The sequence below is a fragment of the Ostrea edulis genome, chromosome 2, assembly GCF_947568905.1.
Source record: "Ostrea edulis chromosome 2, xbOstEdul1.1, whole genome shotgun sequence".
Taxonomy (NCBI): domain Eukaryota; kingdom Metazoa; phylum Mollusca; class Bivalvia; order Ostreida; family Ostreidae; genus Ostrea; species Ostrea edulis.
This window is the reverse complement of record NC_079165.1, coordinates 72422953-72442193: the sequence shown is the minus strand read 5'-3', so window position 1 is coordinate 72442193 and position 19241 is coordinate 72422953. Positions and strand designations below refer to the sequence as shown.

The window sequence follows — 19241 nt, the reverse complement described above, 5'->3', positions numbered from 1 at the left end:
GTGATGTTCATTTTATATTGTTACCTTGAAATCGCCCCTACCGGTATATACAAAATGTATTCGGAGTACATTATTGTGACCAACTGCAGTAAATGTAAAAGTGCAACGATGTACAGTGTATGGTGGTGCTTGATGTTTATATTATTATATACATTGCTAGATCAAAAAAGTGTTGAGAGCAACTTCTGACACAAAAAGAAACCCCTTTCCGCATCTGATAATATCGTGCATACTCTCGAAAATTAAGAAATATGCTGCATTAGATGCATTTTAAATTTCCTTCCTTCTATCGAAGAACTTGCTCCCAAGACTTTTCAGTTAATGTACAATATGTAAAATAGGCTCTGTTTTTCAATATTAAAATGGCCGGCCTCCATGTAACCAATATCGTTGCACTTTTGCAATTATCAAAAATTATTTCTGTTGAATCTAAATATATAATGTCTCGTGATTGTCTCGTGATGATAAACCCATGCCTCGATGAAAATATACGGAAGCTTACTGGGTATCGGTTTAAACGTCGTTTTGTTCTCGGATATTTTTCATTAAACATTATCTATATAAAACACTATTTAAAGACCATGGATTTTATGCATCTATTTTACTTTATTTTTGTATATGGGACGCCTTAATTCAATTGAGTCCATCTACACCTTTAGAAGTAGTCACATGATATTCTAGGAGTTGAATAGTTATGTCTTGTAGATGTGCAATTAGGTTTAGGAATTTTCAAATTGGCCCTAAGGGGGGGGGGGGAGGGCAACAAATAGGGGCCGAAAATAATGTTTTCTATAACAAAGCTTGCCATTTAAACTCCATCTACATCTTTAGAAGTAGTCGCATGATATTCTAGGAACTGAATGGTATATCCTGTAGTTGTGCAATAAGGTTGTGGAATTTTCAAATTGGCCCCAAGGGCAAATAGGGGCCGAAAAATAACGTTTACTATCATAAAGCTTGTTCCTTAAAGCAATACTTATAGGTTATAGACTTTGTATGGAAACATATGACGACCGAGTTTTTTGGCGCGTAGACGGACCGAGTTTGCGAGGTCCGTCCGCGACAAAAAACGAGGTCGTCATATTTTCCCATACAAAGTCTATAACCTTTTTATTATATACTTTCAATTTCATTTAGAAACTAACAATAATTTATTTTTAACAATTTCTTTATTGGTTTAACTGAGTAAAAGATGAAAAACACGAAAAATTTGAAAATTAACGACGTAGTAATTTGCTTGTGTATTGATTGTGACGTAATGTTTGCGGGTTGGAATGTTTCCGGGCATATATCGTGTGATATATACCCGCAAACTTTTAAAGAAAAGAGATGAAATTGAAAGTATATAATAAAAGCTGTAACTGACGGCAAATAAATTGAAAAATAAAAGAAGAAATATTTAACATATTTGTGATTGAATATATATAACTTAATGGAATCAGAGTGAATCTGAAGCAATAAACCCGTCAAATCAGCAGAAAATGTCGATTCATGAATCATTGTCATCCTGTCAGTAATTCCTGCTTGTAATCTCCGATGTGCATTGACCTCGGAGGTCACCAGTTCGGAAAAAAAGCGAAAGAGAGGCACTGAGCACTGTCAAATTTGTAAACAATTTAACATTCCAATTCTATAGAACATTCACTATCAAAATTTCATTTGAGTAGCACATTAGCGTAATTATTACTTTCGTACACTAGAGTACTTCTTGTCATTCATGAAACGATGTAATATTTTAAAACAAAAGACGTGTAGTTGCCCACGTCAGTTTCCGTCTCTCTATATGACCTTGGCTTCGGCAACCTGATTATGTTCGGCAATCATCGTTCCCATTTCCTTGTGTACGACGCAATGGCGGTTTATACGAAACGCTCATTGTAAGTATGCTCTCAAACAATATTCCCTTGTTTATTCTGCCGAATTTTTCTTCAGATCTTGGGGATTATATTAGTTATACAGATAGGTGTTATTTAGTGCATAACTAGATATTTGAAAAAAAAAATACCGTCAGTTACAGCTTGTATTGCTTTAAACTCCATCTACATCTATAGGAGTAATCGCATGATATTCTTGGAGCTGAAACGTTCGTTGACAAATTCACGTGACAACCAATTTCCGTGAGAGATGAATCTCAGAAATCCGAAGACCCTTAAATCTAACGACTGTCTCAGAAAGTCATCACTCAAAGACTACCAATCGTAAAGACTCGAAATCAACTGGAACGGGATTGTCGACCTTGAATGATCTTGAAAGTGGGTTAAGGTCAAAGGTTAAGATAACACATTCTCCCCACAAGGTATTTGAAGGTTGACCTTGAAAGTGGGGTGAAGGTCAAAAGTCAAGGTCTAACTTCAAGGTTTGGGTCTTCACAACCGACGCAACATCGAGTACACACATCGTTCCAAAGGAAGTGTATATCTCTTTCCTTCAAGTGATTCAGCATGGTACATTTGTAGCTGTCTACACCAAGTAATTGCGAGACACAGACAGATGATCGACAATCTACGCATTCCTTGGAGAAACAGTCTCTGTGGGAAAGCTGGTCAATGTCAAGGATGACTGCATGAACCAACCAAGTGCCAATTTACATATCTGCCCAACAACATTAGTCTTTAAGCAGTACACAAAATTGACACCCTACACAATTTTTAACTTCTAATCAGAATTTTTTTGACTTTCTTGTAAAGCTTTTCTCTTGAAATGTCAAGCAATTTTCTGTCTACATTAACACAAACTGATAAACTGAGCCTCCTTAAATACATCCCCCCCCCCAATTTAAAACAAATACACATACACAGAAAGAGTTAAATATTCAGTTGAACTCATTGGCGAAGTAAAAGCTGCCAAAAATTGACCAATTTTCAAAAATGTTCTTCTCTACACCTGCACATTTGTAAGAAAACTAGATGCACAATGATGTAGATCAGGAAGGCCTCTACCAAAATTAAAAATATCATGATCACCTTGGTAGGGGTTCTGACTCCAAGGCAAGGCCAAACTTGACATATAGTTTCTATGTTTAAAACATTCAAAAATTTAAACATCTTCTTTAATGCTATTGATACTTAAATGATACTAAATGGATATTTAGAAGAAACAGAAAGCTCTTTATTAAAATAATAGATTTCATGATCCTAGGGGTAGGGATTTTGGTTCCCAAGTGGGACCAAAAAGGTCATAATGATTAAATGTGTGCTAACAATTAAACATTTTTTAACATCTTGAAAACTACCATTTCAATTCTTTTCAAATTTGGTATGAAGCATCCAAGGAACAAGGGAGACTGAAACTATAAATGTCAGGACTTTTGCTCCTTCGGGGCCTTAGGGGTGCGGCAAAAACTGCCAATAATTGAGAAATTTGAAAAATCTTCACTATAACTACACATCTGTAAGAAAAACTAAATGCATTACAATGTACCAAAATTGCAAAATTTAAGATCCCCGGGGTAGGGTTCTGACTCCAGGGTGGCACCAAACTTAGCATATAGTGTTTATGTGTAAAACATTTAAATAACATCTTCTTCAGTGCTATTGATACTAATTTGAAACTAAATGGATATTTAGAAGGAGCAGGTAGCCCTTTACCAAAATTGTGAATTTAAAGATCCCAAGGGTAAATGTTTGCGTTTAGGGTGAAGCTACTCCTACAAGTAAAAGCCTCGGTAACGTCCCTACGCTCCTTATATACCTCGCGGCGCCACGTCAAAAGTATCTCGCCGTGAACCGCTGGAGTAAGGGTGAAGCCAAAATTACCATAGGTATTATTTCCTTTATCACTTGAAATACTTCTTAATTTCACTGATCTGTATTATTTAGGAAAGCAGAAAGGAATGTGCCAAAACTTTGAATATAGCAACCCCCAGGGTTCTAACTTTGGGTGGGTTTAAGAACTTCTTTTATACTGCTACTGAATGTTAGAATTTAGCCTAGTTATGCAAAACAAGAATTTTTATAGATTCCATAGCCTTTGGGCCAGATGGATCAAGAGGTGTTTAGTCTGTTAAAATGTTTATATCACCTAATCGGGTAACATATTGTGTCGATAATTGTCCGTCTTTCATCTTGTGTATGAATAATATTTGAATTTAATAGAAAAAAAAAATCGCTGAAAGTACATGGTCATTTTTCATAAAATTTGATATGAAAGATTTCGTGGAGAAGGGGAACTAAAATTGTGAATCTGATGATTATTGCATATATGTAGGTGACAATAGTATTATCTTTATAAATAGTCTTCTTTACTCAAAGACGTCTAGCCGTCAAATTGTGTGTATGTAGTCATGATGAGCAAGAGTGCCTCTATCAACATTGTGAAATTCAGGACCCCGAGGCAACTCGGAGGGGGGGGGGGGGGGATGCTAGGGTTTATGGTTCATGTAGAGAAAATGCATTTTTTTTTAAAGAAAAAACTCTTGACTGTAAGAGGAAATTGATCAGGCCCTGTCCGCACACCATACACTAGTTCTTTCATACATCAGTGCCATCGAGTGAATATTTCATATTATATATGATTTTTTTTTTTTACATGTTTCATAATTTCATTTCGAGTTGAAAATGGTTTCGAACCTGGTTTACCCTATTCTTGTATGGTGCTTATACTATCTATGCTATTGCGCCAGTATTTAACTCTGCATTGATGAGTATTTTCCATCTATATATAGTGCATTAGATGCACATATCGATTTTGTTATGCCCCCTCCTCCTTATATCCGTTCAATATCTAAAGAAACCTTTGCTTGACAGTTACCAAACTTGATACAGTGGTTGCTCCTAGAAAGTAGATGACTGTTATTGTTTTTCAGGTCACAAGGTCAAGTTGGACATACATGTAGTAAGATATTGTCCGCTCAATATCTTGAAAATGCCTTTGCTTGACAGATATCAAACTTGTTACACTGACTCTACGCAAGGAGTGTATGAACCGTATCGATTTTAAAATCACAAAGTCAAATGTCAAACTAGACATAATGAAATATTATCCATTCAATATCTTGAAAACCATTTGCACGGCAGACAAAATCCTTGATACACTGGTGCTCCTTAAAGAGTAGATGACCCCATTGGTTTTCAGATCACAAGGTCAAAGGTCATGTTTTTAATGACTGGTTATTTGGAAATATCTGCTCAGTAACTTTAGAGGTCCCTGACTACGTGTACACACATTCTTAATGAAAAGTTTATGGGTGACATACATGTTTCTAAAGTATTTCTTGTGTCGTTTGCTGGGTGTGTAAGGTGATTTACTAAAATAGAAAACGTGATCATGATGGTCATGCTTTGTCGTTAAGCAAATTATCACGCTCTCTATTGTATTTTTAAAATCACCTCACATACCCAACAAACAAGACAATACATATAGCTAATAAATTGTCGTTACCTACAATACTTTCTGTTGGTTATTTTTATGAATAGAATAGGAAATAATTCATGTTCCTATGAACAAAGCGAAATAGAACATGTAAATAAAATTATCTAGTCAATATTTGGTAATAACAGGTGATGATCTCTGATGCTGACATTGACATATCTCATAAACGATGCAGTGTTCAAACAGACCCAAGAATGACCACTTTTGACGGACTTCATTGGAATGCAGTTCTTGAGGGGGAATTTGTTTTGTACAGGCACAAGACAAGGGATATCACTGTAAGTATTATGATATATAATCTTTTTATTTGTCCCCCACCGAAACGCGGAAGGGGACATAGACTCAATGGACTTCGCTCAAATTTTGTAGGATTGTTGGTCACTATATGTAGTTGATCATATTGCGCCGTCATTTTGATTCGACTACAGGAGTTACGGGACTTTGTTGAATTTGTACATGCTACACTGTAGGAACGCTTTGTGGACGCAACTCCTCAGAGACAGCTATGCGGATTTTTTCAAGTTTTGCAGGATTGTTAGTCACAATATGTAGTTAATCATATTCCACTGCAATTTTGATTCTACAAATGTTATGGGACTAGTACTATTGTGCTTCAACTTTTTTCTTGCGGCAGTGGGGGACATATGGCTACGCGTTGTAATCTTGTTTTATTTTTTTAATTATGATTTCATCTGAACAATTATCTCTTCTAATATAAGATTTCTAATGATTTCTGTTAATTAATCTGGCATACATGAAGGCGCGTAGCATGTTTTTGTTTTTTGAAAAGTGGTTAGGCCAGCAGCTGACTTCACAATGTTCTGAACATTCTAAATAAAAATAATTGTGCTTTGTCAGCAAATTGAAATGATCTTATTCAAAGTGTGCGTGCGTGCGTGCGTGTGTGTACATATTGTCGACCGATATAGCATTTCAGCGTTCCGGACTGAACGCGCATATCATTTACGCACTGGCCAATAATTTTCGGTCCGCGCATATCATTTACGCGTAAGTTTAGTTCCGACCATAATTATGATTCCGGGTATACACTTATCCTTGAAAATTTTATAAATATGAAATTTAAACGTACATTTTTTATGGAGTTTTGTTTCTTTCATCGGATTATATGATAATTAAAGACTAACATCAGTAGAATCGGATTTATACGTCTTTTTCTGTGTTTTCAGAAACCCAAAATTGTCATATCGTCAGGTGTTTATTCTTGTTTTATTGCGGAAGGACAAAACATATAAATGTCCTGCTTTCGTAAAACAAGTGAAAAACCTGTATAGATTGGCAGTTGTTGCATGTATTTGATTACCTCTACCGGCGACAATATGTACCGACACAAACCTTCACAATTATCAATGTATCATCAGGTACTGATCCACATATTCATATTTACTTATAATTGATCGTGAAATAACTTTGGATCCCCCCCCCCCACACACACACACAAATCTAGACTGTATACACAAATGTATGCAATATTTTTATTGATTAATGCCATCATAGATCTTTAATGATCATATCGTACTGGTTAGTTAAAATATTGAGTACGCTCGAGAGAGATAGCATGAATCCCATACATGTATTTCAAAACACTTATTATACTGATTTATGCTGTAATGACTAGCATGTCAAGCAATACTGAATTAACTGGATATATAACAATAATAACCCAACACCAGGACTTCCTGCCCTGAGATTATTATCTGGAGATTATTATGCCCCAAATATCATTCACACGATCACAAATTCAACTTCTCAGGAGCCCTTCGGTTCTAGGTGGATTTCGACGGATTGGCGTTTGTGGATTACTGGTAGGTTCTGGCAATGGAGAGGCCTTTCCAATAACTGGTTTCTCACTAGATTTTCCTATGTTTAGAGGAGTTTGACTACTGCATGAGCTATTGTCCGCTATTGATTCTGGCACGTCCAAATGAGTTTCTACATTGGGGTTCTGTACTGGTGCATCAGCTGCTGAATTAGCTGCTGATTTTATGATTTGATCAGTATGTCTCCTCCATTCACTTCCAGGTGACACTTCCACTTTGTATGATACAGCTCCTGTCTGCTCACTTACGACTCCTCTGGTTCATTTCTGATCACCTCTGTAATCTCTGACTGGTACTGAATCTCCAACACTGCATTACCTCAAGGGTGAAATATTTTCTCGCGCATCCTGTCCTGACTCTTGGTTACGGTCTTTGTCACATCTGGTCGTAATCTGTCAATTTTGGTTGTAAGATGTTTTCCATCAAAAAGTCTGGCAGGGGTTTCACATGTTGGCTGTTGAGGAGCATTACGGTATGCAATTAAGAAATTACGTAGTTTATTTTGTAATGATCCTGCATCTCCTTTTGATGCCTTCATGACATTCTTGAAGATTTGCACAAACCTTTCCGCCAAACCGTTAGTCTTTGGATGATATGGTGCGGAGGTCGTGGGTCGAATACCGCTGTTTTTCATAAAGTGTCGGAACTCATCAGCAACGAGCTGTGGATCATTATCACTTGTCAGATGCTCGGGTAAACCGTTTCGAGCAAATATTGACCTAAGAACTTCTATAGTCGTGGATGCTGTCCTTCTGTGTTTAGTAAACCAGAAGTGATAAAAGAATTAGATAGGTTACATGAGGAATATGTTTTGGTTCCAGCTGAAAAAACTAGTAACAACATTGTCTTGGTTTGTAAGGCTCTTTATTACAACTGTATTTTAAACGAACTTGGCATTAATTCCACTTTTGGTAATCGTACTTATACTCCAACTGCCCTTTCAAAACAGGGAATTCTTCAAAATCATGCTTCAGTTTTAGACACATTTAATATCCCAGTCAATGGGTCGAATGAATATGGGTTACCGTGCCTATACTGGATTCCTAAACTAAATAAAAACCATTACAAACAAAGATACATTGCTGGATCCAGTAAGTGCTCTACTAAGCCCCTATCTTTGCTCCTCACGAAAATATTAACAGCTGTGAAGGAAAAACTTCAAACTTACTGTGCGACTACATATGCCAGAAGTGGTGTTAATCAAATGTGGATTCTAAAAAATTCTAAAGAACTTTCAGTAAACTTGAAATCGCAAAACTTTTCCCAAATCAATAACATCAAAACCTATGACTTTTCAACACTATACACGACCATTCCTCACGATAAATTAAAGCCTAGACTTTTTGACATCATAGACAGTTTTGCTTCTTCAACAAAAATGGAAAAAGGAAATATTCTTATCTAGTGATCAATCATCCAAAAACTTACTTTGTTAAACACCACTCTGATTTCACGCACAAGCACTCTGAAGTTGAAGTAAAAAATATGCTAGAGTTCCTCATTTACAATATCTTCGTGGTCTTTGCTGATCAGGTCTTCCAACAGTCTGTTGGAATTCCCATGGGCACGAATTGTGTTCCTTTGTTAGCTGACCTGTTTCTATAGTCATATGAAGCAGAATACGCGAGAAGAAGAAATCTCTTGCTGTGGTCTTGAATTCCACATTTAGATATATCGACGACGTTTTGTCTATTAACAATGATAACTTTCATTCATATGTCGATTCGATATATCCCTGTGAGCTCGAAATAAAAGACACCACAGAGTCGTCCACTTCTGCCTCATACTTGGATATTTTATTGAAAGTAGACATTAACGGCAAACTGACAACTCAACTGTATGACAAACGGGATGATTTCAGCTTCTCCATCGTGAACTTCCCATATTTATGTAGCAATATTCCATTATCACCTGCATATGGTGTTTATATCTCTCAACTGATTCGATACGAAAGAGCTTGTTCTGCGTATAGTCAGTTTTTAGATCGAGGTAAGCTACTGACAAACAAGTTGATGGTACAGGGGTTTCAACAGTCTCGATTGAAGTAAGCATTTCGCAAATTCTATGGTCGTTATAACCATCTAGTTCGTCAATACAACCTATCATTGGGTCAAATGCTGTCTGACATGTTTCATACCGATTGTTAGGCCGTTCGTTGAACACAGATTTTGACTACGGATAACTCCGTTTACGTGATCAGGATATAGGGCTCACGGCGGGTGTGACCCGTCGACAGGGGATACTTACTCCCCCTAGGCACCTGATCCCACCTCTGGTGTTTCCAGGAGTCCGTGTTTGTCCAACTATCTATTTTGTATTGCTTATAGGAGTTATGAGATTGATCACTGTTCGTTATCTTCACCTTTCATGCTGTTATTTTGTTCATTTTAATTACCTCGGGTCATTTTGAATGTGCACCGACCACTATTAGGAACATCGCACTCATGAAGGGTCCTGCGAAGTCCACATGGATCCTTTGCCATGGTTTTTCTGGATATTTCCACGGACGTTCAGGGGGTAAGTTATGGTTTTCATTACATCCACTGCATTTCTTATAATACTCTTCTATCTCTGCATTGATACCTGGCCACCATACATGACTTCTGGCCAAACTCTTCATCTTTACCACTCCCAAAAATGTCCTTCGTAACTCATGAGGAGAGAGAATGCACATTTTAGAGGCTCAGGAATTATCACGCGGATTCCCCAAAGGAGGCATCCTTGGGGCACTGTTATCTCATCTCTGCGTGCAAAATAGGGTTGAAGATTCTTGTCAGTTGAGTCGTTCTAGCCATGCATGGTTTCTTCATACACGTGTGCTATGACTGGATCACGAGCTATGGGTCGCTTCACTTCATCTGCTGACGCTGGTAGAGCTTCTATTTGAGTAATATGAAATACATGTGCAGAAGCAAGGAATTCAGGTTCTTTACCCTTACATTCGCCAGTCAAAGGTAATGGCATGCGTGAAAGTCGGTCTGCATTTTGATGATGAGTTGTGTTGTGTATTCTATGGAGTAGTCCAATCCCGACAGGAACAGAGTGTAACGCTGCAGTCAAGCGGCTGTGGTAAGTGGTACTCCCTTTTGTGGGTGGAAAATAGACACAAGGTGTTTATGATCTGTTAGTAGTGAAAAATGACGACCATACAGGTACATCTGGAAATGCTTGATTCCCCAGACAATGCCGAGAGCTTCCTTGTCTATTTAGGAATAGTTTCGCTCTGCTATGTTTAAGGTACAAGAAGCAAACTCTGTGGACCTCTCTTCTCCTGATGGGAATATGTGTGATAGAACTGCCCCCAGTCCAAACGGTTATGCCTCGCATGACAGTCTCAGAGGAAGTGCTTGGTTGTAGTGTGCCAACACCTGATCCGATTTCATTAAGTCTTTGACATGCATGAATGCCTTCTCACATTCGTTGGTCTAATGACATGCAGATTTTTTTTCTAACAAATGGTGTAGGGGTTTCAGAATGGTAGACAAATTGGACATGAATTTGCCATAGTAGTTAACGACTCCTAGAAATGCATGCAATTCTATCAAGCTGGACGGAGACTTTGTGTTGACAACTGTCTTCGCTTTTTCTCTGTTTTATGAAGTCCACATCTGTCAAACTTGTGCCTACAGAATGCGATGCTTTCCTTCAAAATGTCACATTTCTTATTGTTGGCTCTCAAATTGAATGCTTGCAGTCTGGTCAAGACTTTTTCAAGGTTTTCAATGTGATTTCCACGAGTACATCCTGCGATGATCATGTCACCAATCATGCAGTGGACTCCTAGGATTCCCTGTAACACCTGATCCATTGCTCTTTGCCACACTGCCGGGGCTGAAGCTACACCAAACATGAGTATATTGAATTGAAATAACCTCTTGTGTGTGTTGATAGTAAGCAGTTTCCGTTGATCCTCTCCCACTTCCATCTATAGGTAATCATTTTCCCAGGTCAATCTTGGTAAAATATTGTCCTCCAGTTAATGAAGAAAAAATGTCATCCACTCTGGGAAGCGGATATTGATCAATATTAATGTTTGGATTCAGGGTTACCTTGAAATCTCCACATATTCGGACTGTTCCATCCCGCTTAGGCACAACGACAATGGGTGTAGCCCAATTGCTGTATTTTACTACTGTCAATATTCCCAACTGTATAACTCTTTCTAGCTCCTTATCCACAACATATTTCAGAGAATGTGGGAGTGGTTTTGCCTTGCAAAACTTGGATTTAACATAAGATTTAACGACAATCTTTGCCTTAATGTCTTTAAGAGCACCAAGCTCTTCACTGAAAACACCTTTGATGTTGCTCATCTGTTCTATCATTTCCACAGGGGGATGGGTTTCCACATGATTGATCTGCAGTCTCTCAGACCACTTCTCCCCGAATAATGCATCCATCTATTGGCGTCCCAAAAGAGGGGATCCTCCTTATGATACAATGTGAAGAGGCAGAGTTGTCCTGGGCTTGCCCAGTTGAATATCGACATTCACACATCCTAGAGGATTAATTATTTCTCTTGAATATGTTTTCAACGTAACATTACTTTTATTCTATTCCAGTCCCTCGAAGTGTTTCAGAAAGTCAGATTTGGTCATAACAGTTAAAGCAGATCCGGTGTCAAGTTCCATACGTAGCAATTTACCATTCACAACTGGTTGAATCTAGATGATTTTTTTAGCTGTTTAAATTGTGCACTTCTAAACTTGAGAGAAGGTCATAAGCATCCTCATCATCATTCCCCATATAGTGTGTCTTCTTTGGCTTTCCTCAACCAGCTCCCCTGCACACACGTTGGATACCATTTTTGAAACGATGCTCATTAGAGTTGTCTTCTTCTTTGCCAAGTCTGTAGTACTTTCCTTCCTTCTTAATAGGATTATGATGACGCTGCTTCTGGTTGCTCTGAAGCTTGTTAACAGATGAAAGTCCTCTGTGTTTGTTCTGCAGCTCGGCTGCATCCCTAGTCTCAATCTCCATGGCTATGTTAACATCAATGGCGCCGTTCAATGTCAGATTGTTAACAGACAGTAGCTTTTGAACACTTTCATTTCTAAGTCCACAGATAAGATGATCCCAAAAGGTATCCGCCAGCGAGTCCCCAAACTCACAATGCTCGGATAATTTCCGTAACTGAGCCACATAGTCTCTCACCAATTCATCTGCTCGTTGGTCCCTCTTGTAAAACTTAAATCTTTCCGCAATGATAATAGGTTTGGGGCCGAGATGATCCTTCAAAGCAGTAATAATTATGGCATAGGTTTTATCAGCAGGTTTGGCAAGTGCAGTTAAGTCGCGGAGTAAACTATATGTGGATCCGTCCATGAGACTTAATAACACTGGGACTTTCTTCGCATTATCGATTTCATTTGCTAAGAAGTATTGTTCTAACCTTTCAACACATGCATGCCACCTATCCTTTGAAATATCAAATTGTTCTACCCGTCCAATAAGCGATACCGCCATTTCGAGGAAATTCGAAACACCTCGTGTTTAGTGAATCCTAAAATTCAGACTTGTACTGCAACAACGAAATTGGTCACTTGCGCGATGAATGTTCGAATGTTCAGTAGTGTAATAATTGTTTACCTCGTCGCCATGTGTTGTGTATTTACATTATTTTCAATGGTACATATGAATATTAACCACGAAGAACACCAGTACCGGAACTATCATTAACATTTTATTACGAACACAGTATACAAAACCAAAGTCGACGATCCTAATAAATCCGGAAATATACAAGTTCCAGAGTTCTATGGTACTAGTCGTATGTATACATAGTACTAAGAAAACAAAAATAGAAGAGCATCTGTCTGAAACCAGATAGTTGTTACATCTGGACCGGAAACTTGCAACTCATCCACTGCTGACATAGGTTCTGTAAAATGAAATTTTTTTTACTTATCTGAACCATGGCAAGATTCGGAATGGGGTCAATGAAAAAACAGTAAATGTACACCAGTTTCGAGATACGAACTCTTCTGTGTGGGAGGTGCATTTAGTGGAACTTTGAATGACTAAGTGGGACAGAGTAGACCTACCGTCAGCAAAGAAGACGATGAAATGCATTAAAAGTGGCTTTTCTTTTAATATGTAAATGTGGGAAATACAAAATACTGTCGAAAGAAATGTTTTACTTAAGTGGAAACATAAAACAATGTCATATTTGCAAGTAATATCTCAAATATGGTACTTATGACCAACGAAATAACGTGATATGATAAGAATTCTATGTATTTAATTACTCCCTAAATACTTATAACTTACTTAGTTTGTGCATCAGTCGAATTCGGGTGATGTAACAGTGTATGAGAAACTTACTGAGTACATTCACTTATGCAGTGATGAAAATTAGTCCCACTCCCGCGTGTAAACAAATTGTTTCGCGCCTCACTATATACGAGAGTTCTCCAAAGGGAAATAACTCAGGTGTATCTCGAAACCGGCGTATTGGAAATAATGTGTAATTGAGCATTTTTTTAAAAATTACAGGTAATTGCAATTATTGAATTAATAACTTTGAAAAATATCATATAATTTCAATTATATCATATACATGTAATTCCAATTATATTTCAATTATTTTTCAATCTACAATCTACCTTGTTTGTTATTTCACAAAACTTATGGAATCATGGATGAATAGAATAAACTAGAATAAACAATCTGATATTGTTCTAATATGCTCAATATATGAATAATATATCAGTGTTACAATACATGGGGATTAAACCTCTGGCATCCATTGTAAAACTTTTCACCACTGAAAAGACCAAAGTGGGAATGAATTGTTTGATAAACTTACAAAGCTTTGTCATTACGAATGACCATCACCAATCAAATATTCGTTATTCATACTAAAATGTACTTTTAAAACAAAGCTATTCAGCCACACTAACGATTTATCCATTGTTGAAAACAGATGATTGAGGTGAAGGTCGTCTACTAAAATTACGGAATGGAATTCAGATGTTTCGACAGAGCGAAATTGATGCTGCGAGCACTTTACTTGCATTGCGTAATGTAGGCATAATACGTAATTTCATGGGTGTAAGACAGGTATACATTATCAATAAGAAAACCAAACTTTGGCACCAGTATTAAAATATTTAACAACGATAGAAAAGGTTTTATAAACTGATTACCCTGGGTTTTTTTGTTTTTGTTTTTGGTTTATATGATTTTGTCTTTTTACAATTTTAGATGTACTAAAAACGCTTAACAAATGTATTAACATGGAAAATCAATAGTGAAATTTTATTGTGCAAATGATAGTGTCATACTGCTTTAATTCTTTAAAAAAACAACAACCTGATAATGCAAAATTTTCGTTTTTTAAAAATTGATCCGCAAAATAATTATGGTGTGAAAACAAATTTTGATTAAAGGTTTAAACAATGATTGATATAATAAATGTACTCTGATACATACAGATCAAAGTGAATTTAACATTTTCTGTTGACTGCTTCACCCCCTGGAAATTGCGCCACAAGCCCTCACACAGTGAGGGATTGACGCCAACTAAGGGGAAAACACTAAAGAAAGGGATCCTACATGTGTCCTTCATGTATATATTTGCATATGGATGCAGCTTTTGGGTCTTAGGAAAAACGGTTTATTATATTTCACACAAACCGAAACAACAAGGATTTTTTTTCTGAATCTAATTTTCTAAACAAAAAATTATATATTTTCCTTGATTACATTATACATATGTATACAAAGTGGAATGCACTAGTATGGTTTTACTTTCTTTATTAAACTTTTACACATTACAGATAGATCTTTGGTTTATTATTCTACCTGTAACACAAAGACGTACGTGTATACTACATATATATGTATTTTTACAGCACGTGCTTTTTATACGCCCGCATAAAAATGCTATATCGCTATCTGTCTGTCTGCCCGTTGTCTGTCCCTTTAAATTTGTCTTCGCAACTCCTCCTAAACCCTTTCGGGGATTTTGATGAAACTTGGTACAAAGAAAGATCACAATGTGGAGCTGTGCATATTGCAAGGGGAATGCTGTCCTATGTTTTTTAAAGGAGTTGTAGACCTTGAACTTAAGGTAAGGTTTGCAACAACAGGGAGATAACTCTTGATATAACTCAATGCACTTCGCGCTTTATGACGTCATAATGAAAAAATGCGTCACGTCACAGTTGAATCGAGGTAAAATGTCATAATATTTACTTGTTATCTACTACAGCTGTCAAGTGTCAAGCGGCGTATGTGTAACCCTCTATGACAAAATAATAATAATGTTTCTCAAATGATCATTTATAAACTATTTTCTTTGATATTATAAAATTCTACAATTTTTTATGTATACATATGTAGTATGCGCTACGGTTAATTTCCATTAAAATTATGTTGTGACCATGTAATCTCTGCGAATCGTGCTAGGGAAAGTAGGATTTATTTTGATGCTGTTATAATCGATCATTGTTTGTGAATAATATCCTCAAAGACAAGGTTCAACATTAACGAAGCTAGGAATTTTTATGACATTCACAAGCATTTTTTAAAATAAACCTGACAATGCTCTTTTTAAAATTACATGCACTTCATATTTCAATGCTATGACATCTACTTGCGCTGATATAGCGATTTATCGCATGAACTTTGAAATGTAGAAAACGCGACTGATATGATCATGTCAGAATAAAAAAAAGGGGTCTTCTCGAGTACATCTTAAAATAGTCTCAATTTTGTTTGAGGAAAATTTGCATAACGTCGACATAAAACAGATTTATTAGTTTCACTTTTACTAACTTTACGGTACCCCACCCCCACCCCCCACCCCCTAGATCCACCACTGACCGGGCTTTATATTGTCACGAGGGTTACAGTTATATGTTCAACTATGTAAACAAACATCAAGCAATGGAACAAGGAGAGGGAAATTATTTCAAAGATGTAGTATATAAGACAGGTTCGGGCTAATGTAACAAGGAATTTATGACGAAGCAGGACCGTGGAAAACCCGCCGGGATATTGAAAATATTGTATTGTATTGGATTTAGATGGGGAAAAAACCCTCAACGTCTTAATTTCTAATAAATGTGATACTACAATACTTGACAAATAAATATAAATATCATTTTGGGGCTGGAATTGTATCTTATTCATGAAAATGCTCAATGTTTCAAAAGTTGTACAATTATAAAACAAAGTGACGAATCGCATAAATGAAATAATTTTTTTCAATCTGTTACCATGGAAACAAAGCCCGGTGGGTGGTAATTCTATATGCTTTCTTAAATATTTATAGTCCTAATATTATGTTTAAAGTAAAAATGTTCTGACGTAGACGTTGTAAAGTTGCTCAATATACATTTTTTGTTGCCATGACAACCAATTTAAATTTTATTCAAGATATAAAAAGTGCTATTTTTTGTGTTTTAAAATAACATTTTTCAACCAATTAGTATAATCTTATAGATAATACTCTTTTAAAAAATTCTACCAGCTTTTTACCCCATAAGTTTGCCTCGTGTAGTTTTTGGCCGGGTTGCACGAAGTGCAAATCCGGTCTATAGTATGGTGAAGTGCGGGCGGGTGGGCGAGCTGGCGGTTGGGGAAATTTTGTGAAATCAACTCCTCCTACAGTTTTTTATGTACAACCTTGAAACTTTGCAGAAAGTAAGTAAATATATTGAAGTTATGCACTAGGTTTTTTTTTTTTAAGTCTGACCTTTGTCGAATATGGGCGCTACAGCAAAAAGTTGTTACTAAAAATAGAGTTCAACTTGAAAAAGGTAAGTGAGATTATCTTTTGTGGTTAAATTTAGTTGCACTACCTCTGAGGAAAAATTCAATTATATATGAATGTCAAATTTTCTGGGCATGAGTTGTAAATTTGCAATATAAAAAGAGAAATTCTGTTTCTTTATCATATAATCATATACAACTCAAGCACCTGAAGTTATTTTTCATTTTAGTTATTATTACTTAATATTACATATATCACTGCAGTGCTCCAAGTTGCGAGTAAAACGGTCACATTTGCGACCAGAAACTCAATTTTGCGACTAGAGATTATAATTAAGTCGCATTTTCGCGAGTGAAGAAAATTTGGGCAACCAGTAAAATTTTAGAATCGGGATCGGAAGTCTGAATAAATATTTTTAGTCTCGGTCAAAACAATCAAGATGGCGGGAAAACGAGGTTTAGAGCACTTTGGATTTATCAATAGTAAAAAACAGAAGCCTCAGCCTTGTACATGTAACAAAGAAATTCAAGAATCACACGGGGAAAGTTCTGCATCAAAAGATGGCGTAGCAATGTCTAAAGAGAAATGCAAAAGTAAAGGAAGAACCCCAGTCCTGAAATGGCGGAGGAAATTTTCGTGATGGCAAAATGTTTTGCAGAATTTGTGAGGCCAATAAGCCAGCAACGTCCACAATTTCTAGACATCCATTGTCCTATTTCGCCACGACCGAGTGTACATCTTTCAAACGTGGAAATGTGACTATTCACGGTAACAGTAAGAGACATGTCGTCCGTGACTGCATTATTAGCAGTAAGTCGAGCGGGGCAACAGATAACTACCACCAAATAAATCCCTACCCAAATTATTTACTCAAAATATTGCAACCCGGCCAATTGAGTCTTTGACCCATTTTTATACCACTAGTATTCCCTGTTGTACAAAGATCCCGAAAATGTAAAACATCACAAAAATAAGCCCATCTGGTCAAAAAACGACACAGGTGATTTTTTTTTTTAAAATTCAGTTTTTAAAAGATAAATTCCTATTGAACATACTGATATGCAACATGACTTTGTTCGCTACATGTCAAAACGTCGCAAACCTTACCTTAACGTCCCTCTCGAGAATATTTCACTCATATGGAGACGTCATCACTGCCGCGGCGAAGGGCTGCAAAATTTAGGCCTATGCTCGGCACCTATGGCCATTGAGCAGGGAGGGGTCTTTATCGTGCCACACCTGCTGTGACACGGGACCTCGGTTTTTGCAGTCTCATCCGAAGGACCACCCCTTCCGCCCCATTTAGTCGCCTCTTACGACAATCAAGGGGTACTGAGGACCTATTCTAACCCGGATCCTCACGGGATCTTGATGAAACTTGGTACAAAGAAAGATCACAATGTGGAGGTGTGTATACTGCAAGGGGAATGCTGTCCCACTGTTTTTGAGTTATAGCCCTTGGACTTAGATTTATTTAATGCAAAATACATTGTTATTGCAACTCCGACGAAATCCTTTTGTGGATGATCCTTTCTTGCTTGTTCGAATTCCTGGGTCAATAATGTATGCGGGCGTATCATGTACCGGTTTTTTTAATTATACATATAAAATAGATAATCAAGGTATTTCATAAATATATGAGCTCAGATACATGTATTCATATTTACAATTTTCCCCAAAGAATATAAGAAAAACAATTCTGGTAACCTGCTGCTTGATTTTGCTGTACATTACAAATGAAAAGATAAGAAAGAATACCATTGTAAGAATTTGTCATTTATTGAAATAACAAATGACTACCATGTATTTATGATATATTTTGCAATAAGGCAAATTCGATCAAGAGCCTGAGAAAAGGAGAGGCGGTGTCTTTATTTTTTATTTATTCTTTTTTTGTGAGCACTTGAGACATATATATTTTATTTAGTACATGTACATCACAATGCAAGGTGAAGATAACGAACAGTGATCAATCTCATAATTCCTACAAGCAATACAAAATAGATAGTTGGGCAAACACGGACCCATGGACACACCAGAGGTGGGAGATAATATAATATAGGGTTTGAACGAGACGTATGTTTACGATTAACAGTTCTACATATAATTTCCATATTTAGTTGAAAATAACTATTTGAATAACAAGATTTGTACTGATTTCTGATTTTAATTTTTTTTCAGCGGCGGTACGTATGACCGAATGTTCTTTTGATAACATGTTTAGGCACATGCAGTAGCAATATCATCACCTTTCATCACAACGAATAAATAACATGCATTAAAAACATCGATCACATATGCAGCATATATAT

The 19241-nt window shown here is 36.7% G+C and overlaps 1 protein-coding gene across 1 annotated transcript in view; it reads left to right on the top strand.

Annotated features, from left to right (window-relative positions):
- Nucleotides 1-19241, top strand: part of LOC125678317 (von Willebrand factor D and EGF domain-containing protein-like) — a 79087-nt gene that overhangs the window by 35486 nt on the left and 24360 nt on the right. Inside the window, exon 8 of the mRNA XM_048916694.2 lies at nt 5499-5648. Coding sequence (XP_048772651.2) covers nt 5499-5648 — 150 coding nt within the window. The remainder of the gene's footprint in view (nt 1-5498; nt 5649-19241) is intronic.